Source organism: Juglans regia, chromosome 3, assembly GCF_001411555.2.
Source record: "Juglans regia cultivar Chandler chromosome 3, Walnut 2.0, whole genome shotgun sequence".
NCBI classification, from domain to species: domain Eukaryota; kingdom Viridiplantae; phylum Streptophyta; class Magnoliopsida; order Fagales; family Juglandaceae; genus Juglans; species Juglans regia.
Genome location: NC_049903.1, coordinates 5,912,181 through 5,935,844, shown reverse-complemented (window position 1 = coordinate 5,935,844; position 23,664 = coordinate 5,912,181). Strand labels below are relative to the sequence as shown.

At 35.8% G+C, this 23,664-nt stretch overlaps 2 protein-coding genes across 10 annotated transcripts; both read left to right on the top strand.

The window, feature by feature from the left end:
- Window positions 1-4,365: 4,365 nt before the first annotated feature.
- LOC109004396 (auxin response factor 3-like) lies at window positions 4,366-11,610 on the top strand. Of its 9 annotated transcripts, XR_001998267.2 has the most exons (13): window positions 4,378-4,830; window positions 4,944-5,256; window positions 5,730-5,786; window positions 6,141-6,323; window positions 6,479-6,563; window positions 6,645-6,735; window positions 6,803-6,967; window positions 7,369-7,500; window positions 7,604-7,679; window positions 9,443-9,599; window positions 9,695-10,629; window positions 10,733-11,170; window positions 11,259-11,610. XR_001998267.2 is itself a non-coding variant. In XM_035688248.1 (12 exons), the coding sequence occupies exons 2-12, from the start codon at window positions 4,963-4,965 to the stop codon at window positions 11,298-11,300; spliced, it is 2,205 nt and encodes a 734-aa protein (XP_035544141.1). In that variant the 5' UTR covers window positions 4,366-4,830; window positions 4,944-4,962; the 3' UTR covers window positions 11,301-11,610. The 9 variants fall into 9 exon arrangements, 4 of the variants coding, with proteins under 4 accessions (XP_035544141.1, XP_035544140.1, XP_035544142.1 ...); XM_035688248.1 differs by lacking the exon at window positions 10,733-11,170 and having other exon boundaries at window positions 4,366-4,830; window positions 7,381-7,500; XM_035688247.1 differs by lacking the exon at window positions 10,733-11,170 and having other exon boundaries at window positions 4,366-4,830; window positions 7,378-7,500; window positions 9,698-10,629.
- A 1,663-nt stretch (window positions 11,611-13,273) lies between these two features.
- LOC108979814 (MLO-like protein 6) lies at window positions 13,274-17,894 on the top strand. The gene is made up of 14 exons (XM_018950581.2): window positions 13,274-13,500; window positions 13,635-13,692; window positions 13,817-13,974; window positions 14,531-14,647; window positions 14,957-15,017; window positions 15,582-15,670; window positions 15,763-15,837; window positions 15,952-16,040; window positions 16,128-16,177; window positions 16,263-16,303; window positions 16,400-16,573; window positions 16,663-16,698; window positions 16,786-16,914; window positions 17,172-17,894. Exons 1-14 carry the CDS (start codon window positions 13,366-13,368, stop codon window positions 17,364-17,366), a joined length of 1,407 nt encoding a protein of 468 aa, XP_018806126.1. The 5' UTR covers window positions 13,274-13,365; the 3' UTR covers window positions 17,367-17,894.
- The last annotated feature ends 5,770 nt before the right edge of the window (window positions 17,895-23,664 follow it).

Sequence of the window (23,664 nt, the reverse complement as noted above, 5' to 3'; positions counted from 1 at the left end):
TCATTATCTAAATAATCCCTTAATCTACTCGATTGTAATTTTGAGAATTTTTATGGTTCAATTTGATACCACCTTTTTAATTGATGCGCAAGGACTTTGGAAAGAAGCTCTCTTTGTAAGGTCATCTGCAATTCTTTGTTTGGCCAACTTTAAGAAAGTAATACTTTTGTTTGATCAATTTTGAGAGAATCTGCCAACTTAAAAGGCTCTCTCGATCAGTACTGCCATTGTTAGAGCAGTTATTTATTAGGTAATTCGTACTGCTAATTAAGAAATTTGAATATATTATAATGCTATAGAAGATGTTGATACCAACAACGACCACAAGCGACAAACGAACGATTGTTGTGAGAAATTAGTCAAAAGACACTATTATAGGATTGGTTAATGTAGGGATAATAATTTTTAATGATTAACAAAACACTATGATATCTTTTGCCTTATCGACTTTGTCTATGGTTTTTTTTTTACCCAATGGTGCACGTGAGTCTTTGCTATCATCATTCCATTTATCCTTATAACGGCTAAGTGCTAAAAGAGATTTCTCTTTTTTATCTTTCCTGAAAAGCTACTCAAACTTAATACACATTGACAATTACTTTATTATGGGGCGTATGACTCGTACTTAGCTATCAAGGCCAGCAGGTAATGTATATTATGGGCGCAAAGCCCAATATTAGGGCCCAGTCCAAAGACCCACGGAAGCCATTAATTTGCAAAAAGGGGATTTTCCGTAGCTCTTTCATGATGGCTGCTCAAAGTGGTTGCCGGAGTGCTAGCTAAATCCGATTACGGTGCATCCTAGATAGCGTTAGATAGAGGTACTACGTCTGCGGATGGCAGATTTAATGATCTTCCAATTAAGAATACAAGGATGGAGAAAGTAGATGTGATCGGATGTGCGTGCATTTCAAATATAGTCTTTAATTGTGGTGAGGTGAGAAAGCGTGCGCATGCATGCATGGCAGTCTCAATCTGCATGCATTTATACAAGTACGACTTGTTGGACTCACCCACCAGGGCCGGGGATCGATGAGCAGAAAAAACTATATATCCAGACGTCGAAGTACGTACCAGCTAATTGAAGGTTCAGGATCGAACAAATTAAAGGGATCATGCATATCTTATACGCTCTAGCTTTACGATCGACTACTCGAGGGAGATAAGTGGCCGTGAAAAGGAAGGCATCTCTTTTGTTTCTCTAGTGCGGGTGGGAACTGAGTCCTTACGTAAAAGCTTGATATGACAGCTGCGAGGCAAAAGGAAAGATGATAATAATCTGGCAATCTGCCATCCCATAGTACTCCTCCTGCAAATTTGGGTGTGGACACATCCATTAGATACTAGCCCAGCTGTTGCATTCATACATGAACACGTATAACTAAAAGCATAACAAAAAAAGAGCTAGCTAGATCGAGTTGTATAAACAAAGTGGTCCAACCCCACGTTCAGCAGACAAACTGAAGAAATTACAACCAAAAAATTATTTTTAATGCAAGGCCACCAAGGTTTACAATAAATAAACAGTAAATTGTTCATATTGATCCACATGCATGTTTCTTTTTGCTACACGCAATACTTTTTATTTTTTTATAATAATAATAATAATAATAATAACTCGTGTTACTTATCTAATACTATTGTGTCGATATAAAGAGAGGAAGAATATGTAGATATTAATGCTAGTAACTTAGGTTGTGTTTGGATATTGAAATGAATTGAGTTGAGTTGAGTTAAGATGATAAAACATTGTTAGAATATTATTTTTTAATATTATTATTATTTTGAGATTTGAAAAAGTTAAATTGTTTATTATATTTTGTGTTGGAATTTGAAAAAATTGTAATGATGAGTTGAGATGAGTTGAGAGAAGTTCATCAACCAAACGAAGCCTTAACCTTCTCATTTACTCAGTCGTGAGGTATATGTATATACATATATATATATGTTAAAATATAAAATAAATAATAAAATCTTTTCTTATCAATTTAAATTTTTGTGATAAGTGATGATTTTATATGATATTAATGTAGAAGTTTTGAGTTCGAATAATTCTGACTCTATATTCTATCTTTATTTAATTAAATATTTCAAGTATTAGATCATCTTATTAAAAAAAGTCTAACTCACACGTGAGAAAAATGTTATAATATAAAATAAATAATACAATCTATATATTCTTATTAGTTTAACCTTTTTAAACATGATTTCATAATATATGGGTTAACATGGATTTGGTGATCTATAAAATATATTTTCCTCCCGAAAAAAAAAAAAAAATTTGAAATAAACTTATCCAAAAGCATGATTCATTTTCAAATTTACAACAAGAAACAGGTGGACAGGATGTTTAAGATGCGCGTGGGGGAAGGAGAATTCCCGAAGAGGATAAAAGCAGGGAGGGAAGCAGGGAGGGAGTGATGGCCAATTGGACATAGAGTAGTAACCCGTTCTGTCCGGGCTACTCGGTGGGCCTACCCATCTCACAGGAGAGAGAGAGAGATAGAGAGAGAGCCTATAAGGGGCCCATTACCCATCAACTCTCTTTGCCAGTGATGGCTCTGCTAAAGCACCTGTCACTTTCCATCACTCCACACATCACCTTTTTACACTTTCACCCTCCTTTTCAGAAATATTAGGGCATAAATATAAGATATTACTGATTATATTATTAACCTGCCATTTCCATTTTGTCCAAGGCTTCCACTATCAGAAATTGAAATACATTCATGGTAGGCATGAAAATCGATTTGGTGGCCCAAAATGCCACAAGCAATGACTATGTGGTAAGTCTAACCATGAGGAGGGTGTATCCTGTCCATATAAAGTAGACAATTTTACTTTGGGTTTCTTTTTCCACATATAAGGCTGGCAAACCGAATTTATTAGTTTTATTCAAGTGATGAAAGGAGACTTTCATGGAATATATAAGCACTCGAGAGGGACCCTTTGATAGATGTAAATTTATGTCATTTTCTTTTTTGGTGAAAGATTGAGTAGCTGGTCGATCGAGCTATCCTCTTTTTGGGTATAGTGTTAGTAATTTTTGAATGAAATAAATAATAATAATAATAATCCTAACTTCTCAATCAACTTTAAAAGAACAATTATGTCTACTTGCAAAAATGACATGCAATGTTCTTTATAATTATTTTGTTTTAAATTGGGAACATTTATGTCAAGTTTAGAATTTATATAGATTTTTTTTTTAATGAAATCTTACTATCATATATATATATGAGTTAGTATTATTTTATTTTTTAGGGAGAGGAGTTTCAAACTTCAGACTTCTATTTTGAAAGTCGGAGATTATACCAATCATGTCATGAGTAGATAGACGAGTTAGTAGTAATTAGTCAGTAATAATGTTAAATAATTGTAAGAATATAATTATTTAAACTAAAATCTTGATGAATTATAGAACTGCTTGGTCTATACATCAAGGGATTGATTTATCCAACCAAGCTGAAACTAGGTGGCATGTATAATGGATCCTCCACCTTGTTAAAACCCAAGATGTATGATATTAGTACTCCTATAATTTCTAGTTGGGATTAGGCTTAAAATGTCAATTAATATTCATAAAAGAAAGCGGCTAATGTTTGCTCCTTTGCTTAACTTAGAACAATGCAATTAAATTCGATGCATAATTGCTCCAACCACAGAAAAAAGGGTCATTGTTTCATGGATTTAGCTGTTCCCTAACGGCTTAGCCATAATGTGCTGCGTTTATCATTGCTTTTTTGCCTAAGAAAACAACTCATAATTACCCGTATAAGGAATCTATGGCAAAGTCAAAACTTGAGGCAAAACTCAAAAGCAAAGTAGGTGTGTTTTGTAGGAGAAAAAAAGGGTGGATGTTCTAGACATTATGTAAGCTATATGTGCAAGTACCAGTTACAAAAGTCTGCCATAAATGAATAGCGGCATAGGGTATTCAAGTAGCATGTACCTTTGTTTCTCTTGAACAAAATTATAGCACAGTGACCTTTCAAAGTGGAGCTCTTGGTGTGTCTCAACAAGAGCAAACACTAACATGGAAAGTTAGACGCAGTAGAAGAAACCAGATCAATCATCCAAAACAAAAGAAAAAAGAAAATAAAACTGCAGATTCAAGATGTCTTCAATGGAAGGAGGACTCTTTTATTCTTCTCGGAAAATAGTTGAAAAAAAATATCGGGATTGAACATGTACCACTCAAAATCGGTCCGCTCAATAATTAGTGGATGAAGTGGGGATACGAGTGAGATTTGGGGGAGAACAAGGGGACAGAATAGACATCCTCCCGGAAATACAGGGAAACCGTACAGAAATCTCTTCTTTTCAGTTGATGATATTTATATTGGAATTTTTAACTACCAACGCACTGCAGTCCTAGCTCTCTCTCTCTCTCTCTCTCTCTCTAACTCTCTCTCTTGCTTTCGCTGTAAGCTCTCACTGCCACACATCACTGATCACACCCAGCAGTCGCAGCAGCAGCAGTGCTGCAGCAAGCTTCAGCCTTCGGACCAGAGGAAACAAAAGCAAAAACCTAAAGGAATACCCAAAAAAAAAAGAAAAAAAAAAAAGAAAACAAATCTCAGTATTGAAAGTCCAAACTTTTGTTCCCAATCCCCCCACCCCAAAAGCTTTTGATTTGATTGGATAGCCAACAAACCCAATTCACCCCCCGTTTCCCATACAAAGCGTGAAAGCAGTAGAAACAAACAGAAAAAAAAAAACAAAAACAAAAACGAAAAAGAGGGGGGCTTTTTCTCTTTTTGAGACTCCAAGCTTCTTTTTTAGCAATGCAAAGCCACAATTGCTACCGTCTACCTCTTAAAAATGCAGGCATGAACCCCCCCTCTCGTTCTCTCTCTCTCTGTCTCTCTTTCGCACTCTTTTTCTCATTTCCAAAAGCGCTTTTCTTCAGCTTCTGCTTTGGCTTTATTGTTATTTCACAGTTTAGGGGCTTTTGATTTCATGGGTCTGATCGATCTCAACACGACGGAGGACGACGAAACGCCGTCTTCCGGTTCCTCCGCTTCGTCATGGTGCTCTGCCTCTGTTCTGAGCGCTTCGGCCTCGGCTTCGGCGTCGTCGGTCTGCCTGGAGTTGTGGCACGCGTGTGCAGGCCCACTGATTTCGCTTCCGAAGAAGAATAGTGTCGTGGTGTACTTCCCGCAGGGACACTTGGAGCAGGTTCCGGATTTTCCTCTTGCAGCCTATGATCTCCCTCCCCACGTGTTCTGTCGCGTTACTGATGTCAAGCTACATGTAAGCACCTACACGAGGCATTATGGGTTTAACTATATATGCTTGAGTCTTCGTGTGTTAGAATTTAGTATCTTTGTGGTGGAACTGTAGTAGTAAGTGAATGCTATCGGTTATAAACTTATATGCGTTTGAGTTTGGTGCATCTTGATTGTCTTTTTATGGGTTTATTCTGGCCGTGTTTGGTTACCGAGAAAACTCCGGGGAATCGAAGAAGTTCTCTTTCTGTGTGTTTGTTCAGCGCGACTCGACTCTACGAAGTTAATAAGACTGATTGAATTGATTCGAGCTAGTTTTTATTTATTTATTATTTTTGGTGGGGGTGGGGGGTATATTGGGATTTACAGAAGTATACATTCTTAATTTTTCTGAACATGGTTTCTCGGTGACCCAATGGAGTGTCGAAAAAAATTATGTTGTGTTAAAAATGATATTTTGTTCTGGATTTGATGTGAAATGTGTGTTTATTGGGGCAGGCGGAGGAGGGCACCGATGAGGTTTATGCGCAGGTCGCACTGGTTCCTGAAAACGAGGTGAGCTATAACAAAATGCTGCGCATTGCTTGGTTGCCCATAAAATTCAGGGAAGAGGAATAAAGTTTAACTGCCGCAGTGCTGCTGTGCCTATTATTGCTCGTTAGCTTCATCGAATTGAGTATTTTATCTCTTGAAGATCAAAACAACATAAGCAAGACTATCAGCTTAATTTTTTTACAGTCTTTCAGTTCACAGATTTTAAATTAGACATTTCTCTGTGTTTTTCCGTCCTTAAAAAAGTTACCCATTTTTGTGTCTCGATTTCATGGTTAAAAGTTTTCCGTATCTCTACTTTCGTGTTGAAAACCTAAGAGGTAATTTTTGCTTTTCATGGATTGTCGTTCTGCATAGCAATTCGAGCATAAACTTCAAGAAGGGGAAGTCGATGCAGAGGGGGAGGAAGACGATGCTGATGTAGCTGCAAAGTCGTCCACACCCCACATGTTCTGTAAGACTCTTACTGCTTCTGATACTAGCACACATGGAGGCTTCTCTGTACCTCGTCGAGCTGCTGAGGACTGCTTCCCTGCCCTGGTAATCGTAGTAAACATTTTTCCACTCCACGTGTATTTTGGCTTCACCTAGTTTGAATCGTAAACCCATACTTGAATGCACATATTTGACCCACATACGCGCGTCAGTTTGTACTTTTTTCGTTGTATACGAACTTGGGCAGTTTGTCACTGCAGGACTATAAGCAACAGAGGCCTTCTCAAGAGCTCGTGGCGAAGGATCTACATGGTTTGGAATGGAGGTTTCGACATATCTACAGGGGTATGACGGATACATATTTCAAATAAAGACAAGCTTATTGTACTGTGATGAAGCCTGCTTATTCACTTTTTGTTTGAGCAGGGCAACCGCGAAGACATTTGCTCACTACTGGCTGGAGTGGTTTTGTAAACAAGAAGAAGCTTGTCTCTGGAGATGCTGTGCTCTTTCTTCGGTAAAAACATTCTCATCGAGGAAATTTGACATTTTCTTTGTGATTCTGAACTAAATATTTGCTCCAGGGGTGAGGATGGAGAATTGCGACTGGGAATCCGAAGAGCTGCTCAAGTTAAAGGTAGCGGCAGTTTTTCGGCTCTCTGTAGCCGGCAGATGAATCATGGCTCTCTGATGGATGTGATTAATGCTATATCTACTAGAAGCACCTTCAACATTTACCATAATCCAAGGTATTAGCTGCTGTCTTTTCCTTGTGTTTGAACAAAAAATGTGTCAATTGCTACTTTCATGTTAACTAGCAGGCTAATTTCACCAGGCATGTAGAATCTTAGATTTTGGTCTTTAGTGTATGGAGATTGAAGTTCAATTCCCTATCAAAGCTTTACCTATATAAAAAAAAAAATCCATATCAAATCTTGACTTTCTTTGAGGTGCTCACCAACAGCTTGGAAAAATGGTGTCAAGAAAATTATAATAGAAAAGGTCCCAAGTTCTGTGTTCCTGTGCATGACTGAGACCATCTTTTCTAAATATTTGTCTAATTTTTATTTATGTAGTTATTTCATGCTTACAAGTTGAAAGATTCATTCTTTCCTTGCTAACGAGTGATGTACTTCTAAAATTTTCCTAGTATATCTAGTAGGGCCAGTTCATCAGAATTCATAATACCTCTCCGTAAGTTCTTGAAGAGCCTGCAACATTCTTTTTCAGTTGGAATGAGGTTCAAAATGCGTTTTGAAGCAGAAGATGCAGCTGAGAGAAGGTTAGGCATGTTGGACTTGCACCATTTTTTTCTTTTTGCACCACTTAGATAACTTAGAACAACTTAATCTAATTAGTCTGTCTCTCCCCCTTCTTTTGGTCAGATACACAGGGCTTGTAACTGGAATAGGTGATATGGATCCTGTTAGATGGCCTGGTTCAAAATGGAGATGCCTACTGGTATGTGTTTTTTTATCAAGTGCGTACTGGTATGTATGTATAACAGGACTTGATCACCTTTACAATAACTTGTTTTTCTTTTTCAAAAAATGTTTGGGTTTTCAAATGCAATTAAGGCTTGTTTATTGAAGATTGGATCAGGACAATAATCTATGGCTTTACTTGTGTTGTGTGAATGTTTATATAAAATCATTTCTTACTACTCATTGTACTCTCTCTTGTATCCTGTCTGGTTTTAAAAATTTCTGTCCTCTTCTGCAAGAGTACCTACAAATGCTATACTTCCTCGGCTGCCATTGTAGCTTCTCTTTAAATTAGCTTAATTATTTAATTATTATTATTATTTATCATACTTTTAGGCTATTAAATGTATGTGTGAGGCTTGAAATCCAGTTCTTAATGTACAATAAGATTTTCTAACAAAACGAGACTGGAACTATTTTGAGTGTTTGAAACCCATTCTACAGTCAACTTGAAGTAAACTATATCAAGAAATTGTCAAAAACATTGGGTTACAGGAGCAGTGTAACTATTTATGTATTTGAGGTAGTCTATGGTATCAAAATTAGGGGTGCTACCCGCCCTATACAGGGGGTGCCACCCTGCCTCCGGCCCTGCTCTTTCACCATAGCTGTCCATCCCCGCCAAACGGGCTGGTGGATTTCTCAGTCTACCGTCCGGCCACTGCAATCTGAGCCTCAAATAAATTTTAAACCCTAAACTAACAGATCCAAAGTTCATAGATCCAAAAATAAACATAGAAATCCAAAGATAAATTCATAGATCCAAAGATAAGTCTTAGATCGAAAAAAATGCTCATGGGTCTGCCCACCACCACAGCTTGGCTGTGGGTCTGCGCTGTGGAGCACAGTAAAGGAGAGATTCTAATGAGAAGAAAAAAAATAGAAGGAGAAGAAGAGAAGAAAGGGAGGAGGAAAAGAAGAAGACGAAGAAAAGGAGAAGAAGAGGGAGGAGGTGGAGAAGAAGAAAAGAAAAGGAGAGAAGAAGAGAAGAGGTTGTGCGGCATTGGAAGGAGGAAAAATGAATGGGGAGATAAAATGTTAGGGTTTTAAACCTTATATACCTAAGCAGGCAGGTGGGTACCCTGCCCGGAATCTGCCCGCTTAGGTATATTAAGTTAAGCCTTGGCGGGATGGGTAAATTTCCCGAGCAGGGCGGGTTTGGGTGACCCGCTCCCCACCCCTAATCCAAATCCACTGCATTAAGTCTCCTATCTTCAAGCTGAATTTGAATGTGTGCATGTTTACACAAATGCACATGTGATGCTAATGTATGGCCAAAAATGAGCCTCAAACCTTGAATGTCAAGGGGTAGTGCTAACATTATGCAGAATTGTTTAATTATGCCAAAAGGAAAAAACCATTTTCTAGAGTTTATTATTCTTCTAGCAGATGGGATTGGAGTCAACTTAGCAGTCAACTTATGCCTGATGTCCTTGTGGATAGCGACAGGTTTCTGATCTATTGTGACTGTTTATTATTGGTTGACTGCTAAGTTGTAACTATTCAAACCATATACGTAATGATAATTAGCCATTGCAGTGATGTCAAGAATTTGGATATTCTGTTTGAGTTCTTAACTGTAAATCATTAATATGTTTGGTTGCTTGCTCTTGTGGACCTATGCTGTCTCTATTTCACGACAATTCTGTATATTAAGTGAGGTGTTCACTTATAATGTGATGTGTTCCAATGAAATTGCTATAATTGATGGTGGCAAATGTTGTTGGCTTCCTTTTGCAGGTTAGGTGGGATGATGTGGAGACTAGGCATAACAGGGTTTCTCCATGGGAAATTGAGCCATCTAGTTCTCTTTCGGGTTCCACTAGCTTGATGGCGCCTGGTTCAAAGAGGACCAGGATTGGATTTCCTTTAGGAAAATTGGAATTTCCAATTCCCAGTAGGTTCTTCTGCATTCCAAAATTTTTTTTGTTCCCTAACAAATTCTCTTCCTTTTCCACCCAACACAATTGACTGGTCTTATTATTCTTCTAGCAGATGGGATTGGAGTATCAGACTTCGGGGAATCTTTAAGCTTCCAGAAGGTCTTGCAAGGTCAAGAAATTTTGGGTTTTACTCATGATGGTATCGATACTCATAATCTGCAGTATCTGCGTACATCTGAAACGAGGAGGTGTATTCCTGGTTCAAATGGTTCTGGGATTGCTGCAATAGGAGATGGTGTTAGAAACCCAATTGTGAACTCTGATATCTCCTATAAAGGCATGGGCTTTGGTGAATCTTTGCGATTCCAGAAGGTCTTGCAAGGTCAAGAAATATTTCCAAGCTTGCCATATGAAAGAGCCCCATCAACTAATGAGGCTCATGGCAATGGTGGCCTTGGAATCCTTGATGGTGTTCAAGTGATGAGCTCGTGGAATGGATGGCCTGGGATGATGCGGGGCAATAATACAACTATGTGCCCATTTTCCCCACCTATGCAAGCTTCATCACCATCCTCTGTCTTAATGTTCCAGCAAGCAACTAATCCAGTTTCAAACTTAGGTTCAATGGATAAGTTCAATAGTCTGGAGGATCAGAGAATTAGTAACCAAAGTTTGTCTGTTTCTGAAGAAATTGGTGGAAAGCTCACAGCATCCTCACTATATGAACATAACTTCCGCAGGAAAGATCAAGGAGGCACAAATTCTTCCAGTTTCGAGCATAATCAACTGGTCTCTACACTCCCTCCTCTTGCAACTCAATCCACCTTTGAGGGCAGCCAGGATCTAGTTCCCACATGTAAAAGTAGCTGCAGACTCTTTGGGTTTTCATTGACAGAGGGAAAACATGTTGCAAATACTGAGGACTCCACTCCAGCTTCGTCCCCATTGAATCCTGGAGCTTCTTTTCTGCCTCATGTTGGGGACCAGTTCCATCCCAAGCCTCCTTCACTGATGACCAAGGCAGTTGGAACTGCTTGTACCGAAGTAAGCAACCTCTATGCTGTAAGATATGCTTTTTGATATTGCATTGTAGTGTACTATTGTTAGGTAGGAAGTGCTGCTTTGTAAGCAAGAGTGTTGTCAACAGGAAACCAGTCTTCCTAAGCTAGACATATGTGATTTATCTGATTATGGGTTGGAGCTGGATTTGATATGGAATGGCGTTTTGCTAGTCTGGGAAAATCACGGAATGTTACAAGAATAGTGAGGATGATGCTTTTCTGGAGATGATCCATGGCAGTAATATCTGACTATTCCTTTCCAATATCAGTGACATTATCTTTTGCTCTCTGTATCAAGCCTGAAGCGGGTGTTTTTACCATCTTGAGTAGCACATGGCACATCACAAGGCTCACCCAAAGATGCTGGCTTAGGGATGGATGGTACTAAAATGTCATGGTATTTTGTACCATCTAGCTTGAAGCGCATCTCATGGGATTGTGCAGAAAACATCCCGCTAGCCTAATCAACAATTGGCTTCTATTTCTACTTTCAAGTAGATTCTTCTGGATTTGCCTTTCTTTCCGTAGGCACAAGTCTTTGTATACTGATTTATTGACAATGAGTCTGTTTAGTTTTTCCTATGGTTGATAGTTGTTGACATCGTTTTGCAGGAAATTCTGCAATATTTTCACAAGAACTATGATATCTACTAAAGGTGTAGTACTGGTCCCTGAGGTTGCAGAGGAGATGCCTGTAGTTTGCTCAGATTGTGTTCTGCCATTGGTATTAAAATTATAAATTAGCCTGTGAGGAGATAATTGTAATTATAACCTCTAGGCAACTTGATTGTATCTTAACTTCAAGAACAACTTGTGTTTCTCTGTTAGTTTTCTTATGATCGCCTACAATGATATGTTTTAACATATCATATTCTAGGAAATTGGATACTTTTATGGTGGTTGGCTTCTATTTGTCAAGTTGTTTTATCCTTTGTGAACTTGTCTGTTCCAGTTTTGACTGCAACATCTTGATTGTTTTGATTCCTCTCTCTCTCTCTCACACACACACACACCCCCGCCCCCCAACGAGATTAGCTCTCTTGTTTAGCTTGTTTTCTTGCAGGAGGCTTTGCTCTGTTTCTTGGTAACCTTGTAAATAATGGCGGTAGAGCGAGTTCCAGAATCATAAATTGGGGTCCAGTTTCTTGTGACTCTAGTTGTATGTTGTTGGCTACTTTAAAGCAAAAAAAAAAGAGTAAAAGTTAAAACAAATGAGAGAATTATACTATATCCCAACTCGGAGGTTAGAAGAAACAGCCACCTTTGCACCTTCTTGAGATCTGGAATGACAATCTCTCTTCATGCACACTTTCCTTCTGAGCTTATCATTCTTGCAGACTAAATTCTTGGTTGGCAGACATGTTCTGGTCAAATCTGGCATAGCTCAGTTTAGACAGTAACCATTACTTGGTTGTCTGTATGACATGTTAAGTTTCCTTTTGCTTATTTTTTGTGTATAGCTATAGATTCTTTTACTGAACTTTGGCTTTTGGATTTGTTTGTAAACCCTAAATTTAGAAATTTTTGGAGTCAAACTTTTTAATCAAAAACTCAAGGCTTTGTTAAGGAATTGCGCTAAATTTATGAGTTTTATATAGAATAAAATAAAAACTGTAGACATTTTTTTATTATAAAAAAAAAAAACAAAAATAACTGTAGGGCTACGTTGATGATGTATTTTTCTTTTCTTTATTAAAGGAACGCAAAGGGGTGTTCAAAATATCTTGGGGAGGGGGCAAGACCCAAGCCTTTCCTTTCTCAGCGCCTAGCCCGACTTAAAAGGACGCGGTGCCGCCGACGCCGTGAACAAGAACCGGCTGGTTTCTCTAGGCCATCAGTTTATTGCGTCGGATCTAAGGGAAGAACAAAAAACGCGTCGAAGCAACGAAATGTGAACATACATCTATATTATATTCCCCCATGTATGCAAGAAAATATTGGATGTGAAAGCTAGAAAAAGTTAAAAACCAGATTCCAGATTTGTGAACTCGTTTGTTTTTGAAAATGAGACAGATTAAAATTAAAAAATTAAATAAAATATTATTAGAATATATTTTTTAATATTATTTTTATTTTAAAATTTAAAAAAATTGAATTATTTATTTTATTTTATATTAAAAATTAAAAAAATTATAATGATTAGATAAGATGAAATGAAATGAGGTGTTTTTTTAAAATAAACAAGGCCTCGAATCTTCCTTCACCAAACGTGGGTCCTATTAAAAAATGCTTATATTTCTTCTACGTGTACGCACAGTGACTCGATCTTTTCAATTTAGCTTGGGATGGTTCTAAATAACTCCAGCTTTTGTTACTTATTTCATTTGTATATGAAAAAAATTATGAGTTTAAATAATTTTATAAAATTAATTTTATAAAAAATAATTATTCATCCCTTATAAATATATTTAAAATTTTATCCACGGTTAATGAGATAAATACTTAGTTTGTCGTTACAATTTTTTAAAGGCCAACGATTTTGTCCTACTATGTTACGAGTCAAACTTTGCACACCCATAATGATGCAAGCGTCAAGTGTTCAAGTTGACCATGCATCATGTGCTTGGGAAACAAAACAAGGTGCAAGAACCCAGGTATATATGCGCAGCTACACACTATTTGTTTCTAGACTTGAACTAAAGCACCTCTCAGGTGCCGGCGTACAACAAAACTAAACCCCCGCAAATCATATTACAGAGAGAGAGAGAGAGAGAGAGAGATGGTCGAGGAGGAGGTGACAACAACTGTGGAACGCACCCTTGAAGCAACACCAACATGGGCCGTGGCAACTGTGTGCTTCGTATTAATATTGATCTCCATTCTTATTGAGCAGTTGCTCCATCTTTTGGCCAAGGTATTCTTTCTGTTTCGTTTACATGGATGACCTTTTACCATGCAGAGTATAGCTATAATCACTCATCTATCATTATTTATAAACTGATGTAATAATTTATTGCCCATCCTTTGTTTGTTTGCTTGTTTGCTCAGTACTTTAGCAAGAAAAGGAGGAAATCCCTCATTCAAGCTCTTGACAAGATCAAATCAGGTGAGAATCCAAAAATTGAGACTCAGATATTGTTAATGGCTTGTCTTCCTCTCATACATCTTAATTGGTAGGTACTTGGGCTAATTAAATATATACTCTCTCTCCGTCTCTACTGTGTTCGTAGAATTGATGATGTTGGGATTCTTGTCATTGTTGCTGTCTGTGAGCGAAAAACCTATAGCAAACATCTGTATTCCGAGGAGTGTCGGTGAAACATTTCTTCCATGCAAGAGCATGAGTACCGCAAGTGATGATGAGGAAGAAACAAAATGCGCGGAACAGGTAAGAAGCTAGCAGATGCTGAGATAGAACCAAAGCTGATTCTTTTATCGGACTAACCAAAGAAACAACGATCGATGTTCTTGAAAAGCAACTTTCATGCGCCCAGCTTAAACAACAAACTCTATTTTTCGGCCTTGAATTAGTCGATTATGATATAAGTTGGATTTGCTCGCATGCAAACAGAAAGAAGCAACGACAAACGCGCTCATCATGCACATAAATTGGCGCAAGTTAAAATATAAATGAAATCATTAAATTGATCCTTTTCTGTCGGCTTAAGTGTTATCTCTTTAGGTAATTTGAACACGAATAAATATTTCACATGTTGACAGCTAATTTATTATTAAGAAAATTTGACCCCAACCCAACTCCATACGTAAGTTAGGGTACTAAAATATAAATTAAATGATTAAATTAATCCATTCTTATATACTTGAGCTTTTGAGAAAATGGGTTAAGATCAGCTTGCATTTAAATAATTTTTCTTTCGGCTATACATAATGATAACACTAAGATTTAGTTGATGTGTTGCTGTTTTGGCTGGATTCTTGAACAGGGAAAAGTCTCCTTGTTATCAAGGAGAGGTGTGCAGGAACTACAGTACTTAATCTTTGTGCTGGCCGCCTTCCATATATTCTCTAGCGTTCTTATGTTCAGTCTTGGAATGGCCAAGGTAAGAAGAATCTCAAAGTTTTGAACTTTTTCAAGTACTTTTCCTTTCATTTCATTCTAGATTTGAGTAGTACCGTAGGGACATTGGGTTTTTGAGTTTTGACTTCCAGAAGCGTACAAACCCGGCTCATCAAATTAATTATAACATCAACAGAGAAAACAGAAATTGTATAGAAAATTCCGCTAATGTGAACTTGACAAACCTTCAGTGCATTCTAGAGATATTCTGAATAGGAAATCTAGACTGTTATTATTTGACGTAATTGGCTTTTGTCGTGTTTTTACTTTTTTTTTTTTATTATTTCTCTAGATGAAGACATGGGAGTCTTGGGAGGCAGAAACTAGAACATTGGAATATCAAGTTTCAAATGGTAAGCTTTGGGGGGCTATATATATATATGGGTCTAGAATCTGGTCCGTACGTTGATGAGGTCTTTGTGGAGTGTGAACCCTTGATCACAAGGAACTCGAAACCTTGATGTTGATAATTGATAAATGCATGACCATTGAACCCTCTAGCGACATCTTTTACAAATTAAACTCGAACAAAGTTCATACAAGAATTTCATTTTGCAGTCATCTCCCATGCATGTATTTATGCTTATTCATTATAAATCGAGTAAATTCATTCCTCCATTATAAATAAGGACTTTTAATAAAATTGATGTCATTGTCGAGATATATATATATATATAAATATATATATATATTTCTGATGTGGCTACCAATATTATTGGAAGTTGTCATCATCATCCACCTTGTAACTAGATAACACGTTATAATATTTGATATACAGATTAATCCCATCTGCATATCAAATTCCACATCACAGGTTCATTAATTACTCAAATATATTTAATTCTGATAGTTTTGATTTCTTTTCTTTTCCCAATAGTTCTTACTGTTCCTTGATTAAAAAAAAAAAAAAAAACTAGATCCACGAAGGTTTCAGCTCACCCATCAGACAACGTTCGGAAAGCGGCATCTGAAATTTTGGAGTGACCACCGATTTCTTCGTTGGCCGGTTAGTTCAATGAAAACATGACCATTTTAGACGTACGTCCCTTTTACCGACGGGAGGCTGGATGTTATCTTTATATCTTTAATTTCATGCAGGCCTGTTTTCTTAGACAGTTCTACAAATCTGTCTACAAAGTGGATTATCTCACTCTTAGACATGGATTCGTTATGGTATTGCTAAAAACCAATTATAATTATTAGACCAAGCTACGCCCAATTTTCTTGATTTATGGCGAAACTTCTAATTACTAGATATTAATTTGCTGTCTTCTACAACGATTCCAGGCCCACTTTGCAGAAGGAAGTAACTTTGATTTTCAAAAGTATATACGAAGAGCTTTGGAAAAAGATTTTGGGGTGGTTGTGGGAATAAGGTAAGCATAAACACAGTTGCTACCTCTTTGATATTCAACTTATAATTCATTATTACTAATTTTTTCTCGGGCATGTTATTTTTGCAGTTGGTGGATTTGGATATTTGCTGTATTGTTTCTGTTCTTCAATGCACACGGTAAAACCTGAACAGAGTAATTTCAAATAAATACATATTTAGATCAATGCTAACTCAGAAAATTTATTTCTACTTCTGCCTGCAGCATTTCACAACTATCTATGGCTTCCCTTCTTTCCATTAGCTGTAAGCAAATCAACTTTTACTGCCAGGATTTACTTTCTTTAGCCATGGAGATTTTGCAATGAGATGAGGGATTGTAATGATCTTTTGTATTTGCAGATACTGTTGCTTGTGGGCACAAAGTTACAGGTCATCATAACTAAGATGTGCTTAGATAGCCATGAGAAATCTCATGTTGTTACAGGAACTTTGCTTGTGAGACCCAGTGACCACTTTTTCTGGTTTGGCTGGCCCAAATTGCTTCTCCACCTTATCCAGTTCATATTGTTTCAGGCAATTCCTTAATATCCTTTTCCAGTATTTTTCTACCAAAATTTTACACAATAAAACTCTAATTAAAGAAACTCTCGTGGGCTTTGCAGAATTCCTTTCAGGTGGCTTTTTTTGCATGGACTTGGGTAAGGATCCTTAAGTTTGTTGTTGTTCATATCATTTTATTATGTAAAGCCTAAAGGACCTTCCTAATAACTTGTTTCCCTTTGCAGTACAAATTTGGTTTTAGGTCATGCTTCCATAGAGAGAATGAGGATATCATCATAAGGCTTGCCATGGGTGTAGTTGTACAAATCCTCTGCGGCTATGTGACACTCCCTCTCTATGCTTTGGTCACACAGGTACTCGTGACATTTGATCAAAACCATAATATATCCAATCGTTGTTGCCAATTAGTTTAAATAATCACATTACAATTATAGAACATAATATTCTCCATCCTGAATTTTTGCATTCCCAATCACACCAGCAGATTATGATATATATTTTGAAGAACTTTTTGTTCAAATGGTTGACATAAGAAGAAACTTAAACTGCAATAAGTACTAGTGTAATTAGGGATGACTAATTGGCTCTTACAATCTGCAATATGCGACAGATGGGCTCGTCAATGAGGAAAGATCATGCATTCACAGAGGTCGTGGTTTATGGTCTGAAAAGATGGAGAGCGAAGGCCAAGAAAAACCTTGCTTTGAGCAGCTTCAGAAACACAGATTACCACGCACGCCCTTCGCTAGACGCCTTGCTTGAAACTTCACCTTCTTCTGTCATGATGCAAGATTCTGATCAGTAGACTTTGATCTCCCTTGATCAGACTCTGAATTTGTGGCAGTAGAACTAGATAGATAGTTAAGAAACTGCAAGACAGAGGCAATCCGAGGAGATCAAGCAAAAGGTGGGCTCTTTCGATGGTTTTGACTTGTGCAGTAGTACTACTACTATTTCGTGAAATTTCATAGCAAGGAAAAAACAGACCATTTTAGGAGAGGTTTTCATCATGAGCTCGGTGGCCATGTTATAGTCGCAGGTAGTTTTGACAGTAATTCATTTTAGCTCGTGTATGTAATTAGACGATGCCGTTTCGGATGTTCCTCAAGTACTCCGAATGGCACTTTTTTTCTAACCTTGAAAAGAGCAAGAAAATTAGTGAAAGATGAGGAGGAACTTCACTCTTGTTTCATTTATCTACTTGTTAAAAAAAAAAAAAACAGCAGGATTTGAACGATTTACATGCTCGTCTATCTTTTAAATCCGGGAATTACTATACTTTTTTTCTCTCCTGAAATAACGTGCTATTAGAAGTTTTACAGCAAGCAGAATTTGAAACAGATGGCAGCAAAAAGTAGGATCGAGGTGAAAGGTTGACATGCAGGTTAAAACTTAAAACCGAAAGACTAAAGTCTTGATCCATGAAAAAGCATCCCCAAATAATATATGTCACCCCTCTCTACTACTGCATAACTTCGCAGCAAAAGACTATCCAAAACCACCCCATAAATTTGTATTTTCTGCAAGTAATGTATGCTGGATGTAGCTTCCCATCGTATTAGGATGAGAATGCCTAAGAACTACCCATCACATTAGCCACGTGTTTAGGAGTGTCTATTTGTATCATGTATTCTGGACTTATAATTACCCATCACATTAGCCACGTGTTTAGGAGTGTCTATTTGTATACCAAACCCCTATATAACCTATATATGATAACAATAAAATGTCATAATAATAATAACAGTAAAAAGATTTTCTGAACAAAATATCTTAGGTTTCCCAGCTATGGCTAAGAGTTTGGAAAGATGAATTAAACCTAAAACTCAAAGGATCATTGAAAAACAGGTTTATGTGGTGCCCGGCCAGAGCATAGGCTACTAGGGGTGGCTAAGGTTTAAAAAAAAAAAAAAAAAAAACCTTTCAGTTGCAACCTTATCTACAATTTTCTTCTGAGGGACTCTAACAAAATTAGGGATCTTATCTCTTCACCTAAAAAAAGATATCTTGGACAAAAGAGGGTGGGAAGTGAAAGGAAAGGAAAATTGAAAACAAGAGCTTACATGGCTGGCTGCTGCCCATCTCAGATACCCAGTCCCAACTCACATGGTAGAGTGAGGAAGCAAAAGACAAAGACTCAAAAACCATTTGCTAGTGGGCCCCTGATTCTATTACATCAGGTTTCCCTTTCAAGCTTTAATTTTATTTTATTTTATTTTGTTTTGTTTTCCATCAACAAAAGTGAAATATGTATGTATGTTATTTGTGATGCTAGCTTGTCCTGCTTGTCACGTAATCTAAACATGCAGGAGAAGGTTTTTCCTCATCAAATGCGTCATTAAAGTTGTCTTAAACCACATCACAAAAACATGTGGAGGACATACATATGGAAGACTTTGTGTGGATAGATGGATCTTTTTATAGTGTCAAAATAGCACATATGGTGGTCGTAAATTGTAGACAGCTAAGCAGGACAGATCCTGGCCTACATTATTTAAAAGTAAGTGATTCTTTGTCTTCAAGTTAAGCACAAAGGTTTTAGCGGTGAAGAAGAAGCTTTTGCATGCATGCATGCTTGCGTTTCCAACCTGTAAGCCAAATACCATAATCATTAATTTGTTGACAGAAACTATTAAAGGAGGCCTTTTATTTTTGTCCTTTTTTCTTTCACAGAGGTGATACTTAGGGCAGGTTTGAATTTGAAGATGACTTAAACATCTCCTTAGAATTCCCACCACTTACATATTTAAATATGAAGATAAAGAAGCGTATTTTTAAATTATGTGAAGAATGTGAAGATTATATATAGAATTTTTTTTTTCTGAAAATGCGAGATGAACAGAGGAAACCACCTTACTATTTTTGTTTTTACATGTAAAGACAAGGTTCCATAATGCCGCTCGCTAGCCCAAACATGCAGCGATACCATGGGCGAAAATGATTGGAAAACAAATAAATATCAACGAACGTCGGGGCAAAAAGTACTGCACGTACAGCACAAACATTTCAATTAGGGGCGGGGTACCATTTCCGGCACCCCGCCCCGCACCATCTGCCCTGTCCCTCGTATACGTTAACACACATTATAAAAAAAAAATAGATTTTTGTATCCAATTTATTGTAATTAAAAGATTATTAATAACTAATTTTAATTATAAATAATTATTTTATTTAAATTAACTAATTGTAAATAAGTAATTTTCTTATAGTAACATTAGGTTTAAAAAAAAAATTAATTCAAAAATATTTTTTTGACCTAAATTATAATATAATTAAAATTATAAATTAAAATTTATAAATACAAAAAGAACTTAAATTCATTAGAGTTAGATTTTGAATTGTCTTGACTCTTGACCTCTTAAGCCAAGGCAATTCAATGATTTGAATATAATTTTAAGTTTTTAATAAATTGTATACATCTATATATAATATATTTATATATATATAAATATATAAAAAAAAATTTGTATATATGAAGCGGGGGACTGGGCAAGGCCCCATTATAGTCATCCCGCCCCCGCATGGGCGAAGCGGGGTAGCCCACCCGCCCATGCGGGGGTGGGGTATGGGATGACCCCTCTGCCCACCCCTTATTTAAATATACGATGACTCTTTAAGAAACATATCAGTTACATTAAGCATAATAAGCAGAAAATCCAAAGCCCAACTCGAAGAATCAATTGAATATGGTCCCATTCTCGATCCTTTGTTGGTAATTAACATTTTAATTATTTCGTGTGACGCTCGGTAGACCTCTCTCTCTTCTCTCCCCCTCTCTATCTCTCTCCGAGAATGAGATTGGGACGTTGTAAATGGTGGATGGGGTCCAATTACCCACAAGTCGTGTAACATGACATGAAAATCGCGGCTACTTTAGACTAGTCTCCAACTTTACGTGGGTTTTTCCCTCTCTATTATTCACCCAGTTTTTTTCTCCACAAAATACATATAATAATATTATATTAATGGTCTTTGTGAGAAGGTTCTTTTTTGGGCATGCCTTTGATTGGAGATCATGACCCATTCATTTAGCTCTTTCCACGTAGAGTGGACCGACCCACCGCCTCCGATTTTCAAAGTAAACCCTTGCTTGTTATCTTCTACTATATTTCTTTTTTGTCATTATAATCTAATTCCCCCCCCTTTCACTTTCAGAATTCAAAAACACATTCACAAACACTTTTTCCCTTCTTTCATAAAAAAAAAAAAAACTTATATATTTTTTTAAGAAGATGATGATACCTCAATTTTATTAATAATCTTCACTTATAGCAAAAGAAAAAAAAAAAACTTATATTGTGAACCCACCTATTAATAAAAATTTTTGATATTTTACTCTTCGAGTAAAGTCAAGAGAGTTCAATATCACTATCTTAATACTTTATTAAATTACTAATAAATTTAAGCTGATAACAAATTATGAAAATCATTTGATTGACATTATTCTTTAATGATATCTATATGGACCAATGAATTGCAACACAAAACTAGGGGCCGAGAATCAAAGAGAGATAAGAGAATTACAAGATTTTGTGACTTCAGAAAAATAGAAAATGAAAAATTTTCTTATAAGCGAGTTCATATATTAAATCGCGTATTCATACTAATATATAAGATATTTATTTAATAAAATGATATAAAATAAAAATGAAAATAATTTTTATAAAATAGATGATATTTTCTTTTTTTATTTTTTTTAATAAAAAAATAATATCAATATCAATACGCAAATTGCACCAAACTGTTTGTACTAAGGCTTTATTTAGAAGTTAAACTCATCTAACTCATCATTATAATTTTTTTAAATCTTAACATAAAATATAATAAATAATTTAATTTTTTTAAATTTTAAAATAATAATAATAATAAATAATAATATTTTAATAATATTTTATCATCTTAATTCAATTCAATTCAATTTATTTTAACATCCAAACCTACTCTAAAACTCAATATAAAAGACGTGACCGGATTTCCCACTAAAAAAAAAATTACAAGGTTTTATAGTACAGAAGAAGCGTACATCCCGTAACGCCGAACGCGTGTTCCTTCGCAATAATGCTTCAAGTGGAAGATGGGAAATTCGGGCCCACACGATCAAATAGCTACGTACCATTAAGATTGCTTGCTGTCGGTCGCTTTACGCTCACAGGCTGTGACGTGGAAGGCCTAACGGAATTCGCAACCTTTTACTGCCCGATGGGATCTCGCGCGCGCACACAAACACAAAAACCGTGGCCTGTACATACGTGGCCGGTAATCGTCAGCGGCCAAGAGCGCCGAGAGGTTTTGCATACGTGGCTGAAAACGACGGGTTCGGATAAACATTGGGGAAGCCACTGTGTCTTGTCGTTCCCATCTTTGCCACGTGGTGGAAGCAGTAAAGGAAGGGAGAATAGATAATATAATAGGTGTGGTATGACGTCATCGCAACTTGTCCATATCTAACTTGTCAATTTGATTACGTGCGTGCACCGGCTGCAAGCGGCTTGTGTACAGTGCAAAACAAGTATTAAGATTATATTAAGATATCGAATCCAAGAGACATATAGGTATGGAAATGATATTTGCTGTGTAGTTATTATGTAATTTTTTTGAAAAAGTGATAAATTTAAAATTTCATGAAAATAAATTATTTTTTTAATAATAATTTCTATTTTATTTTTTATAAAGAAACTACGTAGAGTCGGTACATTCTAAAATTATAAACAATATTACCCTAAAGATATAAATAAAAGAAAAATAATATTTAAAATCTTAAGATATGTACTATCTCTTTTTAAAAAAAGTGACCAAGTATGGTGGATTCTATTTTTTTTTAAATGAAGTGCTTCCCGTCCTATAATTGTATTTAGTTGCTCTAAATAAAATCTAATGTAACTTATGGTTTTCTTCATGTAATTCACTCATATTGAGATGGGTCAAGAGCATCCCATTTGAAAATTAAATTTGGATTTTCTTAAATCAAAATGGCTTTTCTTTTAGTTTTTCATTTAAAATCTAAGAGAATTTAAAAAATAAAATGCAAAAATAATTATTTATTGATAGTTGGCAAGTGTTTTGATTTTTGATTTTACTTTTTATATACAAGTCACTATAAAAAATATACCCTTCACATTATATTATTGACATGAAAATTTAAGTTCCAAGATAAATCTAAATTAATTATTTTTACAGATTAAATTATATCGTATCATTAATATGGATGATATCCTTCACACCAAATTAGAATTATAATTTCTCATAAAAAAAATAACCTATATTAAAATAAAATATTGCCTTTATCTAATCAAGAAGATTTTAATTATTTTCCTTTGGCGTTATGAGAAAAACAATGTTTACCTGTGACACTTCATTTCTATATTTGTAATTGTTTTCGTAGAACAGTTAATCGTAATGATTACATTAACACATTTGAAAGGTTTTTTTTAAAACTATAAATTAAAATGTAACTAGAAATTCAAGAACAACGCGGTTTATAAACAATACAGAAATAATAATTTTATTTGTCTTAAGAATATATAAGACATGATTGCTTAAGATTTTATTAATAATGATTTCTTAAAATTTTGAGTAATGATATTCATACAAACATTTTATATTATATATATATTTTTAAAGGTATTTTTATAAAATAATATTATTCTTAAAAATTATTTTATAAAAATATCTATCATTTTAAAATAGAAAAATTATATTTATCATTTTCATAAACTATATATATTTTTTTATTAAATATGTAGTATATGGATAATGAGTAGAATAATTTAATATAGAAGAATAAAATAAATTAAAAATTTTAAAAAATATGATAAGTAGTATATAAAAATGATGAATATTAAAGCCGTTTAAAATATAATTATATAAAATATCGTAAAAAGTTACTTGCGATTTGTCATTTTTCATAAGACCCTCCCCCGCAACCTTTGGCATTGTCCAAACTCCAGGAACGAGTAAAAGGTGGTTCAATTCACGACGGGTGGGACGTAGCAACTTGGAATCAATGGGGGCAATTGGTGACGTCATATCACGTCACTACAGTGTTGGTGACGTAGAAGAGGGCGTAACTGCCGTTGACGTTAGAGTCTTCTCTCCCTTATTTC

Coding starts and splice junctions, on each gene's coding strand:
- LOC109004396 (XM_018982926.2), top strand. CDS start 4,963: ATGGGTCTGATCGATCTCAACACGACGGAGGACGACGAAACGCCGTCT. Junction 5,257..5,729: donor TTACTGATGTCAAGCTACAT/GTAAGCACCTAC, acceptor TTATTGGGGCAG/GCGGAGGAGGGCACCGATGA. Junction 6,564..6,644: donor GTTTCGACATATCTACAGGG/GTATGACGGATA, acceptor TTGTTTGAGCAG/GGCAACCGCGAAGACATTTG.
- LOC108979814 (XM_018950581.2), top strand. CDS start 13,366: ATGGTCGAGGAGGAGGTGACAACAACTGTGGAACGCACCCTTGAAGCA. Junction 13,501..13,634: donor TGCTCCATCTTTTGGCCAAG/GTATTCTTTCTG, acceptor TTGTTTGCTCAG/TACTTTAGCAAGAAAAGGAG. Junction 16,041..16,127: donor GGGGTGGTTGTGGGAATAAG/GTAAGCATAAAC, acceptor TTATTTTTGCAG/TTGGTGGATTTGGATATTTG.